General features: G+C 32.9%; 1 protein-coding gene across 8 annotated transcripts in view; it reads right to left on the bottom strand.

Annotated features, from left to right (window-relative positions):
• The window catches only part of NBEA (neurobeachin), a 741630-nt gene that overhangs the window by 488472 nt on the left and 232329 nt on the right, over positions 1-20829 (bottom strand). For 7 of the 8 annotated variants that reach the window (XM_005585622.4, XM_065533144.2, XM_065533146.1 and 4 more), the window contains 3 exons: positions 15603-15771; positions 14065-14160; positions 1715-2153 (listed from right to left, as the gene is read on the bottom strand). In XM_005585622.4, coding sequence (XP_005585679.2) covers positions 1715-2153; positions 14065-14160; positions 15603-15771 — 704 coding nt within the window. The remainder of the gene's footprint in view (positions 1-1714; positions 2154-14064; positions 14161-15602; positions 15772-20829) is intronic. The other variant, XM_015439142.3, reaches the window with a different exon arrangement.

The following is a 20829-nucleotide window of genomic DNA, read 5'->3' as shown; positions in this document are numbered from 1 at the left end:
ACACAACACATTTTACCTATTATAGCAATTATGTGCAAATATCTTACTACTCTGTAAGTTCATAGAAGATAAAACTAATGTTATTCATCTTTATATTCTGCATAACTAGCGTCACTTACATTTTCTACAACAAATTTTCCAGATGTATCTGTAAAACACTACCAAAAGTGTTTACAGGCAAAGTTTAAATTATATTTGTGTATTAAAAGGGTAATTCGGCCTGGCGCAGCAGTGCACGCCTGTAATCCCAGCACTCTGGGAGGCCAAGGTGGGTGGATCATGAGGTCAGAGTTCAAGACCAGCCTGGCCAAGATGGTGAAACCCCGTCACTACTAAAAATACAAAAATTAGCCAGGCGTGGTGGCAGGTGCTACTCAGGAGGCTGAGGAAGAGAATTGCTTGAACCCAGAAGGTGGAGGTTGCAGTAAGCCAAGATCGTGCCACTGCACTCTAGCCTGGGTGACAGAGTGAGACTCCATCAAAAAAAAAAAAAAAAAAAGTGTAATTCATCCAAACTGAAATGACTATACCACCACATCCTCTACCCCTAAACTAAAATGTTACTTAGAACAAAGCAATCTGGGTATTTTAGAGAAAGCAATATGGAATACATATTATTTTTTGACTATATATTTTGACATTTCCATTTAGAAACATTTTATTTCCTAATTTGATCTTGTCTTTCTAAAACAAAACAAAAAAATACTTGCTTGTCAATCACCTCATACATATATATAAATTTTTTGTATGAAAAGATGTTTTAAAACATCAGTAACAATGATTTCCTTTAAAAGGTAAGCCATCACAGTTTTTAGTTAATACATTAACATGCAAACGTTATTTGGAATAGGCATTAATCCCAGTGATCAATGTTAAGTACTACTGTTAGTAATTGGTGACTAAAATATTCTTCTAATCTTGTACATATTTTTAAATAGTGGAAGATATTAGATGCGTAGGATATTTGGTTCTAAAATATCTTATTCTGCTTCTGTGAACTATCATTTTTATTGAACGTATACTGGAATAAAAAATTAATTGTCCCTTAAAAAATCCCTTGCATGATTTAACATTTGAATGTAGACATATGACATATGGGCCATGTTATAAATAATTTTGATATCTAAAATGCCAAAATACCTTTCAAAAATATTTACTTTTAAATATATGCTTCAAAATACAGCTTTTACATTGGTATTGGAAATCTCATAAAGAAGATGATCACAAACAATTTTTAAATTTTCCACATACTTCCATTTAAGGTTCAAATTTAAATGTTATCACTTAAAGCACGTTATATAATCTCCAACAATTATTATAGTATTTTATAATATTATAATGGAATTTCAAAGCCAGGATAAACCTTGGACAGCTGTGACCCATCCCCTTCCCCATTATATACATGCAACAACTAAGTCCAAAGAGAAAAATAACACCTCAATGTACTGTAGTCCTTTGATAATGGAATATAACCATAATCCATGTTTCCCTACTTCCAATTCAATGTGCCATCCATCATATCACATTGAAACCTCTTAAGATGTATTATTAAGATGTCTTATTATAAGATTAGGTTGAGCCATCATTTTGATTGTCTTTGTAATCAGAATCTACATTAATAAAGCTTTCAAGACCTTCTTTATATTTTAAAATTAACAAAGTCTAATTTTCCTTGTATGTATAAAGCCCAGTGAATAATAAGTTCAGTACCTACCTGTCAAAGGAATGAAACTGCATAGGAAGAATAGCTTGCGCTTCTCTCTTCAATGCTGGATCTGGGTATGGGATAGGTTCAGGGCCACATTCTGCAATTTCAACTGGAGCAGCCACAAGACTTTTCAGTATTTCCTTGACATTGATGCCTTTGGTTTGACTAATGCTAGATATGGATGGTGCAGGCTTCAACGTTTCACTGGGATTTTCAGTTAAGCTCTCTTGTGATTTCTTCACTTCAGATGACAAAGTGGATAAGAGTTCACTCATGGCATCAGGGCCTGTACTTGTTTCTAATTCTGCCCCATTCAGAATGCTAGCCACTTGCTCCTCTCCAATTCCTGAATCTGTATGGGGAATTGAACTTTCTGGCTGAATATCTTCACCAGGAGTTGGTGCTTCCTTTTCTTTTATAGTGTCTGGAAATGCAGCAGGTGTTTCTGTAATGAAAGAAACTAGGTTAGAAAAAAGCTTCGACAGTAAAAATCTTGTATTATTAATAAAATGTTCTCAGATATTCAAATAAAGAAAATAAAACTTGTAAAAAACAAAAAATTGCTAAACGGATGTGTATAGTAGTAACACAACTCAGTTGAAAGATATCATCCAGCCAGGCGTGATGGCTCATGCCTGTAATCCCAGCACTTTGGGAGGCTGAGGCAGGTGGATCACCTGAGGTCAGGAGTTCGAGACCAGCCTGGCCAACATGGTGAAACCCCGTCTCTACTAAAAACACAAAAATAAGCTAGGCACAGTGGCATACGTCTAATCCCAGCTACTCGGAGGCTGAGGCGGGAGAATCGCTTGAACCCGGGAGGTGGAGGTTGCAGTGAGCTGAAATCATGCCACTGCATTCCTGCCTGGGCAACAAGAACAAAACTCCATCTCAAAAAAATAAAAAAAAAAAAAGATATCATCCACTACACCTATTATTTTGTTCAAGGAGCATCAAAATAATCCTCTTGCTTCTTAAATCATCTGGCATTTCAAAACTGATGCCTTCAAAAGCATCAGGAAATAGTTCTTATAACAATTTCCTAAAGCAGCTTATAAATAATAATTATATGATGTTCCCCTCCTATCCTTTGATTGTTAGCTACCAAACAATCATAGAAGAGAAAGTCTTATATTTCTCTATTAGTTTCCTTAAAAATATAAAGTCATTTTTATACCTTCTTTGGTACTTCAATAACTAATAATATCTGAAATATTCAAGATAATCGAAGACATTATTTTAAAATTACAATACATAAAATTCTGACACACTTGCAAAATGCAAAGCAAGTCAAACGATTAGTTCTAAAGAATAAATACATTAATAATATAATCATGTTCCTCAAGGACAAGGCCTATATTTTGGAATACTCATGCTGATTCTTCATAAATAAATATAAAATTCAATCTGTGAAAATTAAATCAGAAACATACATGTGCATATAACTATACAGATAATGAAATACACATACAATATTAACAACTAAAAGTAATGAAATCAAAAAATCTTTAAAGTGTTAAATTTCTATTAAATTTCATCAAAGGTTAATGTAATAAAGTTCTCCATATAATGAAATGTTACCAAATTCTAAATGATAACCTTGAAAAGTGTATCTCATCTAAGTATAAGAGAGATGACAGTCCTTACTTAATCATTTTGAATAAAGTAAGATACCATTAAGCTACTATATGTAAATTCACTGCAGCTCTTGCTTAAAGTAGAAGCTCAGTAAATGTTAGCTATTTGCATTACTTAAAACTTACATTTAAGTTTGAAAGTTTCACAATCTTTGAAAATGAGAAGTACAGACTAAATTATTTCAAAGATCTCCCAAAAATGTGAAAATCAGTAAATTCTATATAACTTCTCAGGTTTTGTTGTTATTATTTGCTTGTTTCTTTGAATTCAAAGGTTGTTAGGACAAGAAACCAGGAAACTGCCCAACAGGAAAATAGGCTACCTTGATGTCAGTAAGACATCTCAAAAACTTTTGTGAAATCTCTAGTAAAAACACAAAGAAGTGTTCTGATCATAGAATTGTTGGGTGTGATCACAGCTTGCTGAAAGTTTTGTACATACGTACTAAAAATTAGAAACAATATGAAGGGATTTTGTCAGTAACAGACTCAATTCTTGGGTGCTGTCTATTAAACAGTTTTTTTAATCGCTTGAATTTAGACTAATGGCATGCCATTCAAATTTCCTGAGAGTGTGAATTTATAATACTTTTTTGAGGATAAGCATCAGAAAAATGTTACCAGGTTTTGAAAGAAAGAAAATTCCCCTTTTTTTCCCTCCCCCTTTTCTTTTGTTCCCTTTTCTTTTGAGTCAAATTATACCAAATCTACACATTAAATTAGGAATAAATAACATCTTCATATTATTCAATATACCTAATATCAAATACTAATTTAAACTAACTTAAAATATGCATTTCTCACAATGCAATGTCATAGTTTTCCTCATATTTAATGAACAGGTTTAAATTTTGTTTGTTTGTTTGGTCAAAGATGGTAAGACTGAAAGAACAGATTAATCTGTGGAATATGATAATAATATTCAAACATTCATATTGGATGACCAATGTGAAAATCAGGGTAGATTCTTTACTGCTTCCAAGATTAAAAATTAAAATAACTGCATTTGAGAAGACAATGTCAGTAACAGTAGGCAAAGGACTAGAGAAGGAAACAGGTAAGAAGTAAAGACAACAGTTTGGCATTTTTAATAAAACCTTGTAAGAGAAGACTAAGACTTAAATTAGAATAGTAACCCTAGAAATGAGAAGGAGGAGAAGACTAAGGATATTTCTGAAATACCTAGGTTAAGAAAAAAATAGTGGTAATACGTCACTAACTGAGAAAGGAAGAAAATGAGATTTCTTCAGGAGAATAATTAACTAAATTTTGAATCACTTTTAGTCTACAGAATCTCTAAGATACTTATATCTGCAGGTCAAAAGAAGAATAGCCATACATTTTGGGATCATTCAAACTGAGACAGTAGCCGAAATTTTGGAAGTTGATAAAATAATCTACAAATCTAGAAGGAGAAGACGACTGAGGCAGTTATTTTCACTATTAGAGATACCACTGAATATATTTTAACATACATTTGCATCTATAGATTATACATTTTTTGAGTGAAAACAATTGCAGCAAAGTATCAGGAAAGAATTAAATAGTTTAAACAGTAATAGTGACAAGAGGACAGAAAATGTAAATTGCAGAAACACAAACTCTAACAACAACAAAAACAAAACAGTGTCATGGTTACTAGCATGGGCTAATTTTTATAGAGTTTAATTATCAAAAGTCATATAGTTGTGTCTAACACTTAGTGTGATTTTAGCTAATTTACAGATATGGTCTAGCATTTTGACTTTACATTAATATAATGTCTAACTATCATTATATATGACATGTTACATTAACAGCTATACAAAAAGTTTAAACTTCTCAAGTTATATTAGACTGAAATATAAGCATTTCACTAGCAAACAAAATATCTAAGGAAATAAAATCTGATTTGGTGTTCACAAGCTACCACATAAAAAGACTTTTGCCACCAACTACATAGTATTTTGCTTTTCTGCTCAACTATTTGACTTTCAATGGACATTAAAATCTTTAACTTTCTAACTAGATACTTGAAACTTCAATATAAATGTTGACCTCTAGATTATAAAGCACAATTAAAACTTTCTAGAAATCAAATATTAGAATATTTTTAAATAGCTCATCAAAATATTTACAGAGTACTAAAAAGTCTCAATTTCATTTTTATTGAGGCTGACAAAAAAATGATCTCAAAAAGGAAGTAGCAATTTTGATATTTCAAAGAGTCTTATTCAAATAAACATGTTTTGTAAAGCATACATGCTGTGATATTACATAGAAATAAAATTAAATGCCAATAGGATATTTTATAATAGCAATTAAAAAACAGATCAGTAGTCAAAAATCCTACCTTAATTTCTCATTATGCATTTACATCCTTAACAGAACATGCTCTCAGTTATAAACTTCAGCTTAGATAACTTATGTTTCCAGAATACCTCTTTGTGACACTAAAGTACTTTGAGGATTTAATCCATGACTTAAATAGGAAGTTAGGCATGAACTGCAGAGAAACTATAAATGATTGCATCTGTGTAGGTTATAGTAATCACAGGCATGTACATTTTCAATAGCTCTTATCAGTTTCTGTAGCAACAGGCAATGTAAGCACACAGAACAGAAACATTACTAGCCAGAGTGATCTTAACCTTGTCAGAAACAGGCATTTGGATGCCAGATGCCTCTTTTTCTTACTGTTTTACATCGAATATAATGAGTTCATCTAATACATTTTAAGAAAAATATGGGGACAAGTTCAGCAAATGACATCATATTTACACAGTGACTTCACGTATCACATTCCTTCCTCCAAAAATCCTGTTTTACCATGATTTATGAAGAATTTCAACATGCCTTACATACTAAATTACTGAAATTGTCATTTTCCAAACTCTCTAAATAAGGAGTATCACGAAAGAAACATACAGCACCTTGTTAGTATAGAACTAAAGATATTAAGTTACTTACTTCAAATAATAATATAAGCAAATAAATCACTGTAATTTAAAATAAAACATAAAAAAGCTGTATGTAACTAACTTACTCATTTTGTTTATATTAAATCCATAAATGCAAAATTAATTAAATATCTTAACTCCAAAGAGGAAAAAAATACACAAAAAGATTTTAAATCCTCATTAAAGTTCATTTTAAACAAAAAATACTGCAATGCATTATTTGCAATTTTTTTTTTTTTTTTTTTTTTTTTGAGGTGGAGTCTCGCTCTGTCGCCCAGGCTGGAGTGCAGTGGCGCGATCTCGGCTCACTGCAAGCTCCGCCTCCCGGGTTCCCGCCATTCTCCTGCCTCAGCCTCCCGAGTAGCTGGGACTACAGGCGCCGCCACCACGCCCGGCTAATTTTTTTGTATTTTTAGTGGAGACGGGGTTTCATTGTGTTAGCCAGGATGGTCTCGATCTACTGACCTCGTGATCCGCCCGTCTCGGCCTCCCAAAGTGCTGGGATTACAGGCTTGAGCCACCGCGCCCGGCCTGCAATTGTTTATATATGATTTATTTTGTTTGCTTGCTACACTAAGTGCATGAAAATAATACAATTCAGGAATTAAATATTATTACTAAATTATATGCCCATAAGAGATAAAATGAAAATTAAGAGCCAAGAAAATCTTCTAATTGATGTTTTGACTATGCTGTGTTAACATGCAGGTCCGAGTTTATCCTCAGTGCACTGAGCTCTTTAGACATATAATGATTTTCATCAACTGTAGGGCATTTTCAGACCAATATTTCTTCAAATTTTCTTTCTGCTCCTTTCTTTTTTCTCTTCTTTCCTCTGGGACTCCCAGTATACATATGTTGGTTCAACTTAATAGTGTCAAAAAGGTCTGTGAGGCTCTGTTCACTTTTCTTCATTCTTTCTTTGTTATCTTCCTCAGCATAGGATAAACACAATCGAGCTATCTTCACGTTGCTGATTCTTTTTCTGCCATCTCAGATCTTCTGCTGAACCCCTCTAAGTGAATTTTTCATTTCAGTTATTACAATTTTCAACTCCAGAATTTCTATTTGGTTCCTTATTACATATATCTTTATTGGTATCCTCCCTTCGGTGAGATATCACTCTTATACTTTTAGTTCCTTAGAAAATGCTTCCTTTAATTACTTGAGCTTATGTAAAATAGCTGGTTTAAAGTGTCTGTCTAGTAAGTTCTATATCTGGGTTTCCTCAGGGGCATTTTATATCAACTGCTTTGTTTCCCCTGTGTATTGACCATACTTTCCTATTTCTTTACTTGTCCCATAATTCTTTTTGTTGTAAACTGGATATTTTAAATAACATAATGTGGCAATCATGGAAATCGGACCCCAATTAAAGAGTTTGTTCTTGTTCTGTTTATTCATTTTCCTGAACTAATTCTGTAAAATCTGTTTTCCATCATCTGTAGCCACTTAAGTCTCTGCTCAGTTAACCCAGTGGTCAGCTATTGATTGCACAGACATTGTCTTAAATGTCTTGAACCAATAAATTTTCCACCCTTGCCAGAGGCTCTGTGTGTGTGTGTTCGGGGGTGCCTGCAATGCTCCCATGGTTTAAAACTCTCTCTTAGCCTGTGCTTCCTTCTTGGGCTGGGCCTCAAGGTCAGCCAAAGGTGAGAGACTGAGGCCTTCTCTGGTCTTCCCTGGGCCTAAGTACAGCCCCGGGAATATGGATATCTCATTCTCACATCTGTTTAAGCTTTTAGGCAAGGTTCTTGTTTGCCCCAACTGGCACTATCACTTCAGGCAGTTGCAATGTTTAAAAAAAAAAAAAAATGCTGATTATTTTCAACAAATACCTTGGAGACAGGCTTTTCTCAATAAACAAGCTCTAGATTAGGTCAAATAATAATAAGCCCTGTGAATGAAGCTTTTCCAGGAAGATTCCATACAGTTCAAATAGTTACAATGCTCTAAGGTTGAGACTTTCTAAGGAATTCCAAACCTAATCTACTCCCACTCCTATCCCCAGTGACTGCTAGGCTTCTGGTTTTCAAAACTACCACTGGTGTCTGGCCTCCGGTTTTCAAAGCAACCACAGAGTTGAGGAAAGGTAGATGGCAACAAGGTGAGTTAAATCACTCTAAATCTTGCTATTCTTATAAAGGTCTAGAGTTTTTCTTGAATTAACACCCTCTGGGTTATTGTAAGCCTCTGATTGCTTTCCAAAGAACAGAAAAAGTTGATTTTGACAGTTTTGCCAGTGTTCTCATTGCTCTTTTAGAGAAGTAGTATTTTGGAGGTTCTTACTTTGCTCTTCCCAAAGTCCCACTTACAAGCAATGTTTAGAACTCAAATTTTAAAGTAGTTACAATTTTCACTTATTTTAAATAAATTATTGACTAGAAATTACAATATATTTGTATATATGTATTTTGCTTTTCTCTTCCCCTAGATTGTGCTTTTACTCTTTTTCTTCTCAAAGGAAAAAAAAAAAAAACATAAACCCTATTAAAATGTATCATGCACTTTTATAATGCAATGGAGGCAACCAATAACACTAATAATAAAATGGCGACATATACAATTATACATCCGATAAAGGTTTAATATCCAAAATATATAAGGAACTCAGCTCAACAGCAACAAAACAAATAACCCAATTAAAGCACAGGCAAATAACTTGAATAGACACTTCTCAAAAGAAGACAAACAGCTAACAGGTATATAAAAAAATGCTCTACTTCACTAATTATGAGGAATGCAAATTAAAACTGCAAGGAAATATCACCTCACACAGGATGGCTATTATTGAAAAAGTGGCCAGGCGCAGTGGCTCACATCAGTAATCACAGCACTTTGGGAGGCATAGGCAGGTGGATCATTTGGGGTGGGGAGTTCGAGCCAGCCTGGCCAAGATGGTGAAATCTTGTTTCTACTAAAAATACAAAAATTAGCCGGGCGTGCTGTTGCACGCCTGTAATCCAAGCTACTCAGGAGGCTGAGGTGGTAGAATCACTTGAACCCAGGAGGTGCAGGTTGCAGTGAGCCAGGATCGCACCACTGCACTGAAGCCAGGGTGAAAGAGTGAGACTCCATCTCAAAAAACAAACAAACAAACAAAACAAAATGTAAAATATAAGTGTTGGAGAAGATGTGAAGAAAAGGGAACCCTTGTACACTATTGATGGAAATGAAAATTAGTATAGCTATCATGGAAAATGGTATTGAGATTCTTCAAACAATTAAAAATAGAACTACCATACAATTCAACAATTCCACTTCAGGGTATATATCCAAGTGATATGAAATCAGTATTTGAAAGAAGTATGTGTACCCCAATGTTCATTGCAGCATTATTCACAATAGCCAAGATATGGAATCAATTGTCTATTGATGAACAGATGAATGAACAAATAAAATGTATATACACCATGGAATACTATTCAGCCATAAAAAAAGAAACTCCTGTCATTTATGACATGGATGAATCTAGAGAACACTGCATTACATTAAGTCAGACATAAAAAGACAAATATGGGTATAATCTTACTTGTATAGGGAATCTTAAAAAGTTGAACTCACAGAAGTAAAGAGTAGAATGCTGGTTACTAGGGACTGGGAAGATGTTCACCAAAAGAACCAATGTTTCAGTTACAGAGACGGAATAAGTGCTGGTGATCTATTTTACAACATGGTGACTACAGTTAATAACGTGTCAGTAGTTGAAAACTGCTGTGAATAAACTTTAAACATTCTTACCACAAAAAAAAAAGATACGTGAGGTGAAGAAGACATTAATTAGCTTGACTTAATCATTCCCTAATGTATACAAATATCAGTATATCACATTGTACACCATAAATACATAAACTAAAAAAAGTTAGTTATGATTACCCTCTTGAAGCATACATTCTAATAAACAATTAAAGAAAGCATTGAATAGAAGAAAGGAAATAAAACAAGATGATATGAGAAAGAATAATAATGGAAAGGAAGCTACTTAGTTACAGGAGTCAGGGAAAGCCTCTTGGAGGAGGTGAATTGAAGAATGAGTAGGCACCAGTCACACAGAAAACTGGGAAAAGAGCCAAAAGCCAGTGACAAAATACAAACATCCTGAGGCATGAAAATGCTTGGCATGATTAAAAAACTAGAAGGTAGTCTGACTGTTTCATAGTGAGCAAAAGAAAGAATAACATGAGATAAAGTTGGAAACATAGACAATAGTCATCTTATCTAGGGTCCTTGTGAAATGTTACTCTAAATACTACTACAAATTTTATGTCAAGAAAGGACATAATCTGCTTTATCTTTTAAAACAATGAAATTGGCAGTAAAACTAAAAATAAAAGAATAACGATCAGTAAGAGAAGTAAGGAATTCACTTTGGAGGTGAGTATTGTAATTGAGGCAAGTCAGAATTAGAATAGTTTTGCTACGTTAAGGCATTTTAATTTTGTTCCAAAAATTACAGGGAGCCTTTTGAGAATTTTAGAAAGAAAAATTACTTTATTAAAGTTATTATATATTATAAAATATTTATATTAAAATGGTATATAAATTATACTTACTCTGTTACTATATTGTATTATATATTAGTGTTATTTCCAAAATTGTCAGTAATAAACTGAGAGAAAGCCCAGAAACAAAAAGTCCAATGAAGAAACTATGGCAATACTTCAAGAAGGGATTTGAGTCTGAACTAAGGTATTACATCAAAATTTTAAAAAAGAGATCAGAGAGCTAATTCAAAAAGAAGCTGAAAGAAGGGAGTGGGATGTGGAGGAGCTGAAGAGTAGTCCAAAAAAGGGTTTCTCAAACTATTTGTGAAAATTTACATTTATCTCCTCAATCCATCATTCGCTGACACATTTAGAAAATAAAATATAAAATTTTATTTACTAATTGTAGTAAATTACTAAAAAAATAAAAAATTTTAAAACTACACAAAATAAAAGCACAACTGTTTTTGTTATTTGATTAGGCAGACATAAAATTACACATCAATAAATATAATCAGACAAAAATAGCACAAAGAAAAAGAACACAATTATAAAAATGGCCTGTGTTGTTCACCAAAAGTGAACTGGGGATTAATTTAGACAACTACTATTACACTTGCAACTTTTCTTCATTACACATCATAACTAAACAAAAAGTTTTAGGTAGAGAATGATCCTCACCTCCCAAATGCCTATATGAATATTTTGAACAAACACTGAAATTATAAATAAAGTTTGTGATGTTGACAATGAGTTTTTTGCTTGTTAATTTATCTAATCTAAGGTGAACTGGCAATAAAGCAACTCAGGGGAATAATAAATACCTAAATTGTTTTTGTTTTATTTCAGTAACACTCAAAGAGGAGAAAGTAATGTCACACAGGTATGCTGATGGAATGAAAACTTTTCTACATCTTGTATAGTTATAACAAGATGTAAGTTATATTTCAGTGACAGAAATGGATTCCAGATCCATGAATTTGCTATCTGTGAATCTTCTATTGCTGGAAAATAAAATATAAAATAGTCTGCCCAATCCATAAAATGACAGGTGATAATTTGAAAGATGAACAAAATCTGATCATTCCTAAAGACCAGAACACTTAATAAATTTTTTTCTTTGAAAAAGGGTCTTGCTCTGTTGCTCAGGCTAGAGTGTAGTAGGCACAATCACAGCTCACAGCAACCTAAACTTCCTGGGCTTAAGCAATCTTCCCACCTCATCCTCCTGAGTAGCTGGGACTACAGGCACATGCCACCATGCCTGGTTAATTTTTTAATTTTTCGTATAGACGGTGTCTCACTACGCTGCCCACCAGGCTGGTCTCAAACTCCTGGTCTCAAGCTGTCCCCTCTCCTCGGCCTCCCAAAATGCTGGGATTATAGGCATGTGCCACCAAGCTGGGTCGATAATTATTATTAAATTGTGAAACATGTCATAGAAATTGTGTACCTCTAAGATTTTAACTTTTGTGTTCTTTGATCATACCTACCATGAAAAAATATCTTTCCCTGTTTGGAAGCATTGAGTTCATGAAAAATATTTGACAGACACTTTCCCCCAATAACCACTGCACTACAGCATGCCATAAGTTATGATAATCTGCCATAATATCACATAATACAAAGAATAATAGCAAATTTACCACATTGGCCTTAAAGTAATTCAAAATTTTATTATGCTACTAACACCACTGTTCAGTGTAACTGAAACTATTTTCATAGCAAGACTTTCTCGACAACGTGCATTAATATTCTGATACAGGCTCCTTAATCTGGGCAGATACACCAGGATACTTTCCATAGCAGAGCCTTTAGAACACACTCCACCAGACAAACTCCAGAAGATGTCTGCTGACAATCTCATCCTTTTTTTTGGTTTGCACAGTTTAGAGCTAGATGTGTTTGTCAGTCAGCAGTGAAGTTGAGAACAATATTTTTCATTTCATCATGCTGTTGAAAGGTTGCACATTTGTAAAAAATAGTATCTGTACGTTCATTAAGTTGTAACAAAAATATTTTTGCTAGCTTTATTTGTTCCAAAAATTGCTGTTCCAAATGATTAGCTACTTATGGAATATGTTGAAGTATCCTATCACCTGGAGCTCGGCGTCCTCTTCAAAACTCATTCAATTATTGGCAGAATTCAGTTCCTTCCTGCTGTAGGACTAAAGTCCCCACTTTCTTGCTGGCTGTCAGCTGGTGAGTGCTATTAGCTATATGGTTTCCTCAGATCCTTGCTCCTCCATCTAAGCAATAAAGATCCTCCTTCATGTCAAATCTCTCTCACATTTCAAGTCTCTTGGACTTCCTGTTCTGTGACCAGAGAAGGAAACCCTCTTCTTTTACAGAGCTCATGCGATTAGGTCAAGCCCACCTGGATAATCACCATTTCTTAAAGGCTAATGTGCCATTCAGCATAACCTAATCACAGGGGTAAACACCATCATATTTACCATCCCAGGAATTTTGCAGAGTGTGTACACAGGAAAACCCTGGAGCTATCACAGAGTTCTACCTATTACAATCTTTTGTTCTGAAGTCAGTAATCTCATGTTACTCCTACCCAAAGATATTATCATTTTGGCTATTGTATTTTTCATCTCTAAAATTGTCATTTTTTTCTTTATATCTTCCATTTCTCTCCTCAATACGTTAACTTTTTTCCATTAAATTGAAAAATATCTTGAATATACATATAATGGCTTCTATAATGTCCTTATCTGATAATTCTGCAATTTCTGTTGTCTCAAAATCTGTTTCTATTCACTGATATTTTTCTTTTGCTTATGTATCACATTTTCCTCCTTCTTTGCATGTTTAACAATTTTTGTTGGATGTCTAACATTTAATTTTATGGTTTTTGGTAAGGACTTTCGCATTCCTTTAAACAGTGTTGGGGCTTTGTTTTAACTGGAAGTTAAATAACTTATAGATGAGTTTGATGCTTTTGAGGCATGCTTTTAAGCTTTATTCTAGAGTAGCCTTTATATTAGGCTCATTTAGTCCCACGACTACTAAATTGTGACTCTCCTGAGATCTCTCCTGAGTGCTACCATTATGCATATTAATACACATATAATTAGGTATCCTTAATTTACAGATGATACTTAAAGAAATGTAATAAAATACAAATATAAAGGCTCTCAATAGCTAGGTATAAATACAATGTTTCATATCTCCATGAAACCTGAGGTATATACTTGTTTATAAACAATTATATCATGAATATTTATTTTATAACAATTCATGAAATAAGAATACCCAAACAGGTCAGGAGATGAGGTCAATATTACCTTTGTAAAATGAGTGGCCAAAGCTCTGCTCAGGAATTAACTTGGCAAGGAATCCATGGTTCAAACTTGGATGAGGGATAGATGGTATGACCACAACTGTGGAGAAAATCATGGAATCAAATTTGAGCCAGCATGTAACAACCTGCAACATGGTCCACTGAAGATCCATGACAATTCTATATTACTGCAACATGCAAACAATACTAGCAATAACAAATGCATTTCTGAAGAAAAGAGGTTAAGTATTAAGAGAAAGAAAATAATACACTTGTTAAGCAGAGTAATTCTAGCAACATACACAGAGACATACAAATACACAAGAAAATCAGAACTAGAAGGTTCACTACACTATTACTTTTTGTACATATAATGGTTATAAAAGCATTAAAAATGAAAAGAATTAAGATGATAAGTCTGTGTTTTAAATGGTGAAAAAACATGAACTGGAATGGTAGGATGATGTTTAATCTGAAGAATAAAATTAAAAGTGAAAGTATATTATAATGAAAAATTCTCATGTTTAGGTGTTAAAAGTACATGTATCATGCAACAGCAAAATATTGTAGCTAAACCATAATCCATATCTATATGACATCAATAAAAGGTATATGAAATATGATATGCTTATGAAAAACAAGATGCAGAGATTTGACCACTAATTTCTACTCACTTTTTAAAATATCCATTTTATTTATAAATCATATGCATTTATTTAGGAAAGAAAATTTCAACTACAAATTAATCCAGTGGTATATGAAATAACCATTAGGTTATCAAGGTCTCACTGCAAACAATAGAGAAACAACCTTGATATAAACACCTGGAAGGAAATGACAATGATAGGTGTCCAATATTAAAATGTTAGTTGCCAGAAACTGTGTTTATGCTCTTCAAGTAGAGTGGGCAAAGCTAGTAATGCAAGAACAGATGCAACATGAGCATTTTCTGCAAATGAAAAAGGCAGCATGACCCAAGGTGGTTCATTGTTGTCCATGTTAACTTCCCACAAGTCTTTGATTTTAGTTGAGGCCACTTTGGTATAAAGTTTAGAACACATGTTTGATTATAAATCACTGACAGAATATTTAGATACTGAATTAACTATATACAGTTAAAAAAGAAAAAAATCCAACTTCTGAGCTTGGCTATAAAGATGTGTATTTTGACTTATCCTTGGCATTAATAACTCTATAATGACTTTCTACTTCCATGTTCATAAAGGTTAAAAAAGTAATACATTTAAAAATGTAGGAGTTACTTGTATATTAAATAATGGTATAAATTAATGATTTATATTAATAAATGAGAAACACTGAAACCAAAGCTGTCCTGATAAGATGAGAACGTCGCAACTATATAGAAATACCATTCATACATTTTTGTGGAATTAAGGAATACTAAACTAGCATTTCTATACCAACCATTCATAAATATTTGAGGTGATTATGAAGAGGTCCAGTTCAAATCCAGATGTAAAGGTGAAAAAAAAAGGAGATACATCATGGTGAAAATTCAAATAATTATACAATGTTAAGTACCTGTACTTGTTGGTGAATTTATTTCTTGTCTGATGTTTCTACCTGGTTGGCTTCCAGTTCTTGTAGTCTCTCTCTGGGGTTCTAATATGTCACGATACTTGGAAACCATCAGAACCGAAATGAAGTAAACAACAGCCAGAGCTAAGAACTGTGCCTGTTTGCTATCATCCTATGAAAAATGAAAAGACAGTTTTAACACTCTAACTTTTTAAAGTATAAGTTCTTAAAGCACTAGAAACTGCTATTTCATTATGTTTATGGAGGCAAAATATGATATGTAACTTTTATGAAAACCTGCTAAATATATATTTTTATTTAATAAGTATTATTTAACTACAAATATAAAACTCCCAAAATATATCATCTATAGGTTGGAAAGTAATTTCCAAAAACTAGAATATTAAAATTTTATTATTTGTCCTTTTTTGTCCATTATTATCTACTACTTACATAACGACATACTATGTGTGCTTATAAAATACATAGATGGCACAAAGTTGAAAAGAATAATTTAATGTCCCGAATTTTTTAAAAATCAAGAGTTTTATATATTAAAACTGAATAAAATTAATAGGATAAAACTACAACTGAAATACATATAAAATCCTAGCATAACTGGAGCAAGAGACTATATGAACACGAAATAGAGGAGAAGTAAACAATGGGGGAGCATTAAACATGAATTTACATAAGCTCAATATGAGCCAGAAGTGTGATTATGGCAGCATGAGAAAAAGTTAATTCAATCTTCAATCATATCAACAGGTAACATTTCACAAATCCTTCTAGACATTGGCTTAGGCAAAGATTTCATGACCAAGAACCCAAAAGCAAATGCAACAAAAACAAAGATAAACAGGCAGGATTAAACTAAAGAGCTTCTGCACAGCAAAAGGATCAGTCAGCAGAATAAACAGACAACTCACAGAGAGGGAGAAATTCTTCACAATCTATACATCCAACAAAGGACTAATAGCCACAATCTACAAGGAACTCAAACAAATTAGGAAAAAAAAAAAAAACAAAAAAAACAACTCATCTAAAAGTGGGCTAAAGACATAGACAATCCTCAAAAGAAGATATACAAATGGCCAACAAATACATGAAAAAATGCTCAACATCACTAATTATCAGGGAAATGCAAATCAAAACCACAGTGTAATACCACCTTACTCTCACAAGAATGGCCATAATAAAAAAAAAAAATAGATATTAGCACAGATGCCATGAAAAGGAAACACTTCTACACTGCTGGTGGGAATGTAAACCAGTATAACCACTGTGGAAAACAGTGTGGAGATTTCCTAAAGAACTAAAAGAATTATCATTTGATCCCGGAATCCCACTACTGGGTATTTACCCAGAGGAAAAGAAGTCATTATATGAAAAAGATATTTGCACATGCATGTTTATAGCAGCACAATTTTCAATCGCAAAAATGTGGAACCAGCCCAAACGCCCATCAATCAATGAATGGATAAAGAAACTGTGGTACATATACACTACGTCATACTACTCAGCCATAAAAAGTAACGAAATAATGGCATTCACAGCAACCTGGATGGGATCGGAGACTATTATTCTAAGTGAAGTAAGTAACTCTGGAATGGAAAACCATCATATGTTCTCACTCATAAGTGGAAGCTAAGCTATGATACAAAGGCATAAAAATGATACAACGGAGTCTGGGGACTAGGAGGGAAAAGGGTGGGAAGTGGGTAAGGGATAAAAAGACTACAAATTGGGTTCAGTATATATTGCTCAGGTGACGGGTACATCAAAATCTCATAAATTGCCACTAGAGAACTTATGTATTCAAATACTACTGTTCCCCAAAAACCTATGGAAATAAAACATTTTTAAAAAAGAAATAATAGTCCACTATTCTGCACAGCAAAAATGACCTCTAAAACACTGCCAGTATTTCAGGCTCCTCATTTCCAAACTCAAAGATAAAATGGAGTTTTTCCAGAGGAGAACAGCAAATGGTAAAAGGTCTGAAAAAAACTGTCTAACTCAGAAAGCAATGACAGTTAAAACACTGGCTGTGATGTGGTAAGAGAGATAACTTTAAAATAAGTATGCTTCCAAAAATATAACAAGCTGCATGTAACCTTGAGAGCTCTATTCAAAAAGCCTAGATAAACTTCTTCCAGGGAAATAATGATAAGTATCAAGTCTAAATTATGTGACCTCTAATACACTAGAGTATATCTAAGGAATAAAATGTGAACCTTTATTAAGCTTCTTTTATAAGCTAGGTAAAACTGATACTTTCAAACCAAAACTGAAAGCAGTTACTGTGGCCTACAGATAATAGGCAGAATAAGAAATAAGGAAAACAAATAAGCAATAAATTCTAGTAACTTGATTAACAGGCACTTTATATTTATTACTTCATCTAAGCACAATGCAAACAAAATTCATAATTTATGTGCATTTGTAAGCAAAAAGCAAATAAGACATATTTACTGATGATTTAATAGTGTGAAACAGTCTGGCTAATGGGGAAAATGACCAAAATACATAAAATCTGTTCCGAATTATTCTCAATTTACTATTTCATACATTGTGGGTTACAGTTTTTCTACAGATACTTTGTCTTACAAACTGTTTAAAATGCATATTCTTTGCATTAAAAGCTGATAGGATAAACACAGAGAGAAGTGAAGAAATCAAATACCTAAGCAGTTATTACAAAGGAAAATGAAGCACAATCAGATTAAGAAAAGATACTGACCAAGAACTGATTCACACATTGCTCAAGCTGTGACAGATCATAATATCCCACAATACTTCTATTTCTAACACTAGAAACTCAGTACCAGGCAATCAGAAGGCATTTAACAAATATGTGTAGAATGAATGAATGAATGAATGCCAACTACAGAGTGGCAGAGCTGTAAATAACAGACACTAAACTGCTGTCATAGCTAGACGAAAACCTCCTTTATATATGGCATGAAAAGAGTTAGCTTTTTTTTTTTTTTTAATACAGACATCCTACACAATTGTGCTTCTTATTTCCAGTTCTGTCAATATAGATAGAGGCTAAACATCTGGGGAATGACTACATTTTTACACAAATTAATTGACTTGCTCAGGTATTTTATTACTGAGAAGACATGAGCTGTATAATGTTTCTCCTATCTGCTTTAAGTGTTGCCATGGTGTACCTTCCCAACAACATCAAGGTAATATAACTTGTGTTAATTGAGTTTATGTTATGTATTAAGCACTAAATCCATATTATCCTAAGCTTCCAGTTAAGGGTTAAGAAAAAGTTAAGACTCAGAAACACTGAGACCACACAACTGGTATAAGGTAGAGTCAGAATTCCAACCCAGATCTTTCCAAAGAATTCTCTTTTCATCACCATATTTCACAGATATAATGACTGCTGGGTTATCCAAAATATTTATAAAATATCCATGAATTTAAGAGAAATGATCATCATCTACCATATAACCTAATTCAAAATTTACTAACAAGTTAAACACAATGTCACCCTTAATAGAAACTCCTTCAGTATGTTATATGTTACATCTGACTGTGCCTTTGGAGGTGAAGATGTGTTCCATGTTTTTAATCATTCATTCATTAAAAAAAAAAAATCCTTTCCACAGCACATTTTTTTCATGATGACTATTCCCATTTCTAAATGGTTAAACTGTCAGTAAGAACGGTATCTTCTTTCCAAGCTTAGATTACAGTTTAGATTACAGTGAGTTCTTACATTGTGGTTTTTATACTTTACTGTAGTCTCCCTTTTAAAAAAATACCTTCCTTTTTTATTAATTATAAACACAATATAGGTTTATTATAGAAAATTTAAAACTACAAAAAATCATTAAAGGATAAAGAAAAAAATAAAATCTGTTTACCTAGAGATTATCATTGGTGGAATACTGGTATATTTTTTCAGTCATTTTTTAAAAATAAAGATGTACATATGTACGTACATACAATCAGTATACATATGTAATACTTGTGTAATATAAGTATTTTTACATGCTGTTGCTTTCTCTTAAAATATATCATGATCATTTTCCCTTGTCATTAAATTTCCTTCAGAAATATGTGCTTAAAGGCTGAATAAGACACTGCCAAACGACTAGGTCAAGATTTTTTAGGCCAAAATTCTATTATTGGATATTTATAATGTTGCCAAATTTCCTGTAGACATCTCTGATGAAAACATTAAGTTAAACAAATTCTGACTAGAACCACTGGGTTCTAGTGGTTCATTGGGACATCAATATTTGTAAGAGTTTTAACCATACTGGCAAAGAGCTATTTGAAAGCTCAAACACTAGTTTGACAGAGCAGGTTTCGCTGCACCCAGGCAATGCTAGGTATGATCATTTAAAATTTTTTAGTTTATTTAATAGTGAAAAATATATCACTCTTGTGTTAATCTGCATTCTGTTGACTACTAGGGATACTGAATTTTTATCATGTTTGTTGCCTTGTGTCCATTGCCTATTTTTCTGTTGGTATGTTTGGAATTTTCCCAGCATTTTATAAATAATATATATTAAACAGAGTGACGATTTTTCTATTGTACATTCCTAACATACAGCATTATTTTATATAACCTAAACATATTTTAATCATTTTCTAAAGTACAAAGCATGCCATTCAATTTACCGTTAAATATAAGTTTCAAATATAACCTTTCTTCTACATTTCATATAGAATCAACAACTAAGTAAGAATCATCAACTAAAATAAGAAAAACAGAATTCAAAGTGGCTGGTTTATAATAACTATGTTAAGAGATGCTGTCAGCATTGAATCTGATGTGAAACACCATATATGTTTCTATGCAATTTCTGAAAAGGTCAGTCTTACTTTTACTTACCTGGAGTAACTGATCGTAAGATTGGAGGGTTCCATGACACCTCTTTAACCTATCTTTTCCCTTTAGCTTTATTAAGCTATCTTTCTAACTCCAATTCCCATAGATACCTGTATTTTTAAAATGCAGATTATTCTTTAATTGCCCCTCCTCCAAAAGCAATTGTCAGTAACACTTAATGAATTAATCCCTTTCATCCATAATGTAAGGAACATTAATAACAAATTTTTAGTACCTGGAAATGGAGCAAGGAATACTAACAAAGAAGTAGATGTTACAAGATAAAATTAATTATAATTTTTCAGAGCTAGTCCTATTTTTAGTATGCAAGCAACTTACATCAAAATTTCAGGCCATTTTTTAAAA

The sequence above is a fragment of the Macaca fascicularis genome, chromosome 17 (assembly GCF_037993035.2).
Source record: "Macaca fascicularis isolate 582-1 chromosome 17, T2T-MFA8v1.1".
Classification (NCBI taxonomy): domain Eukaryota; kingdom Metazoa; phylum Chordata; class Mammalia; order Primates; family Cercopithecidae; genus Macaca; species Macaca fascicularis.
This window is presented reverse-complemented; position numbering and strand designations above follow the sequence as displayed.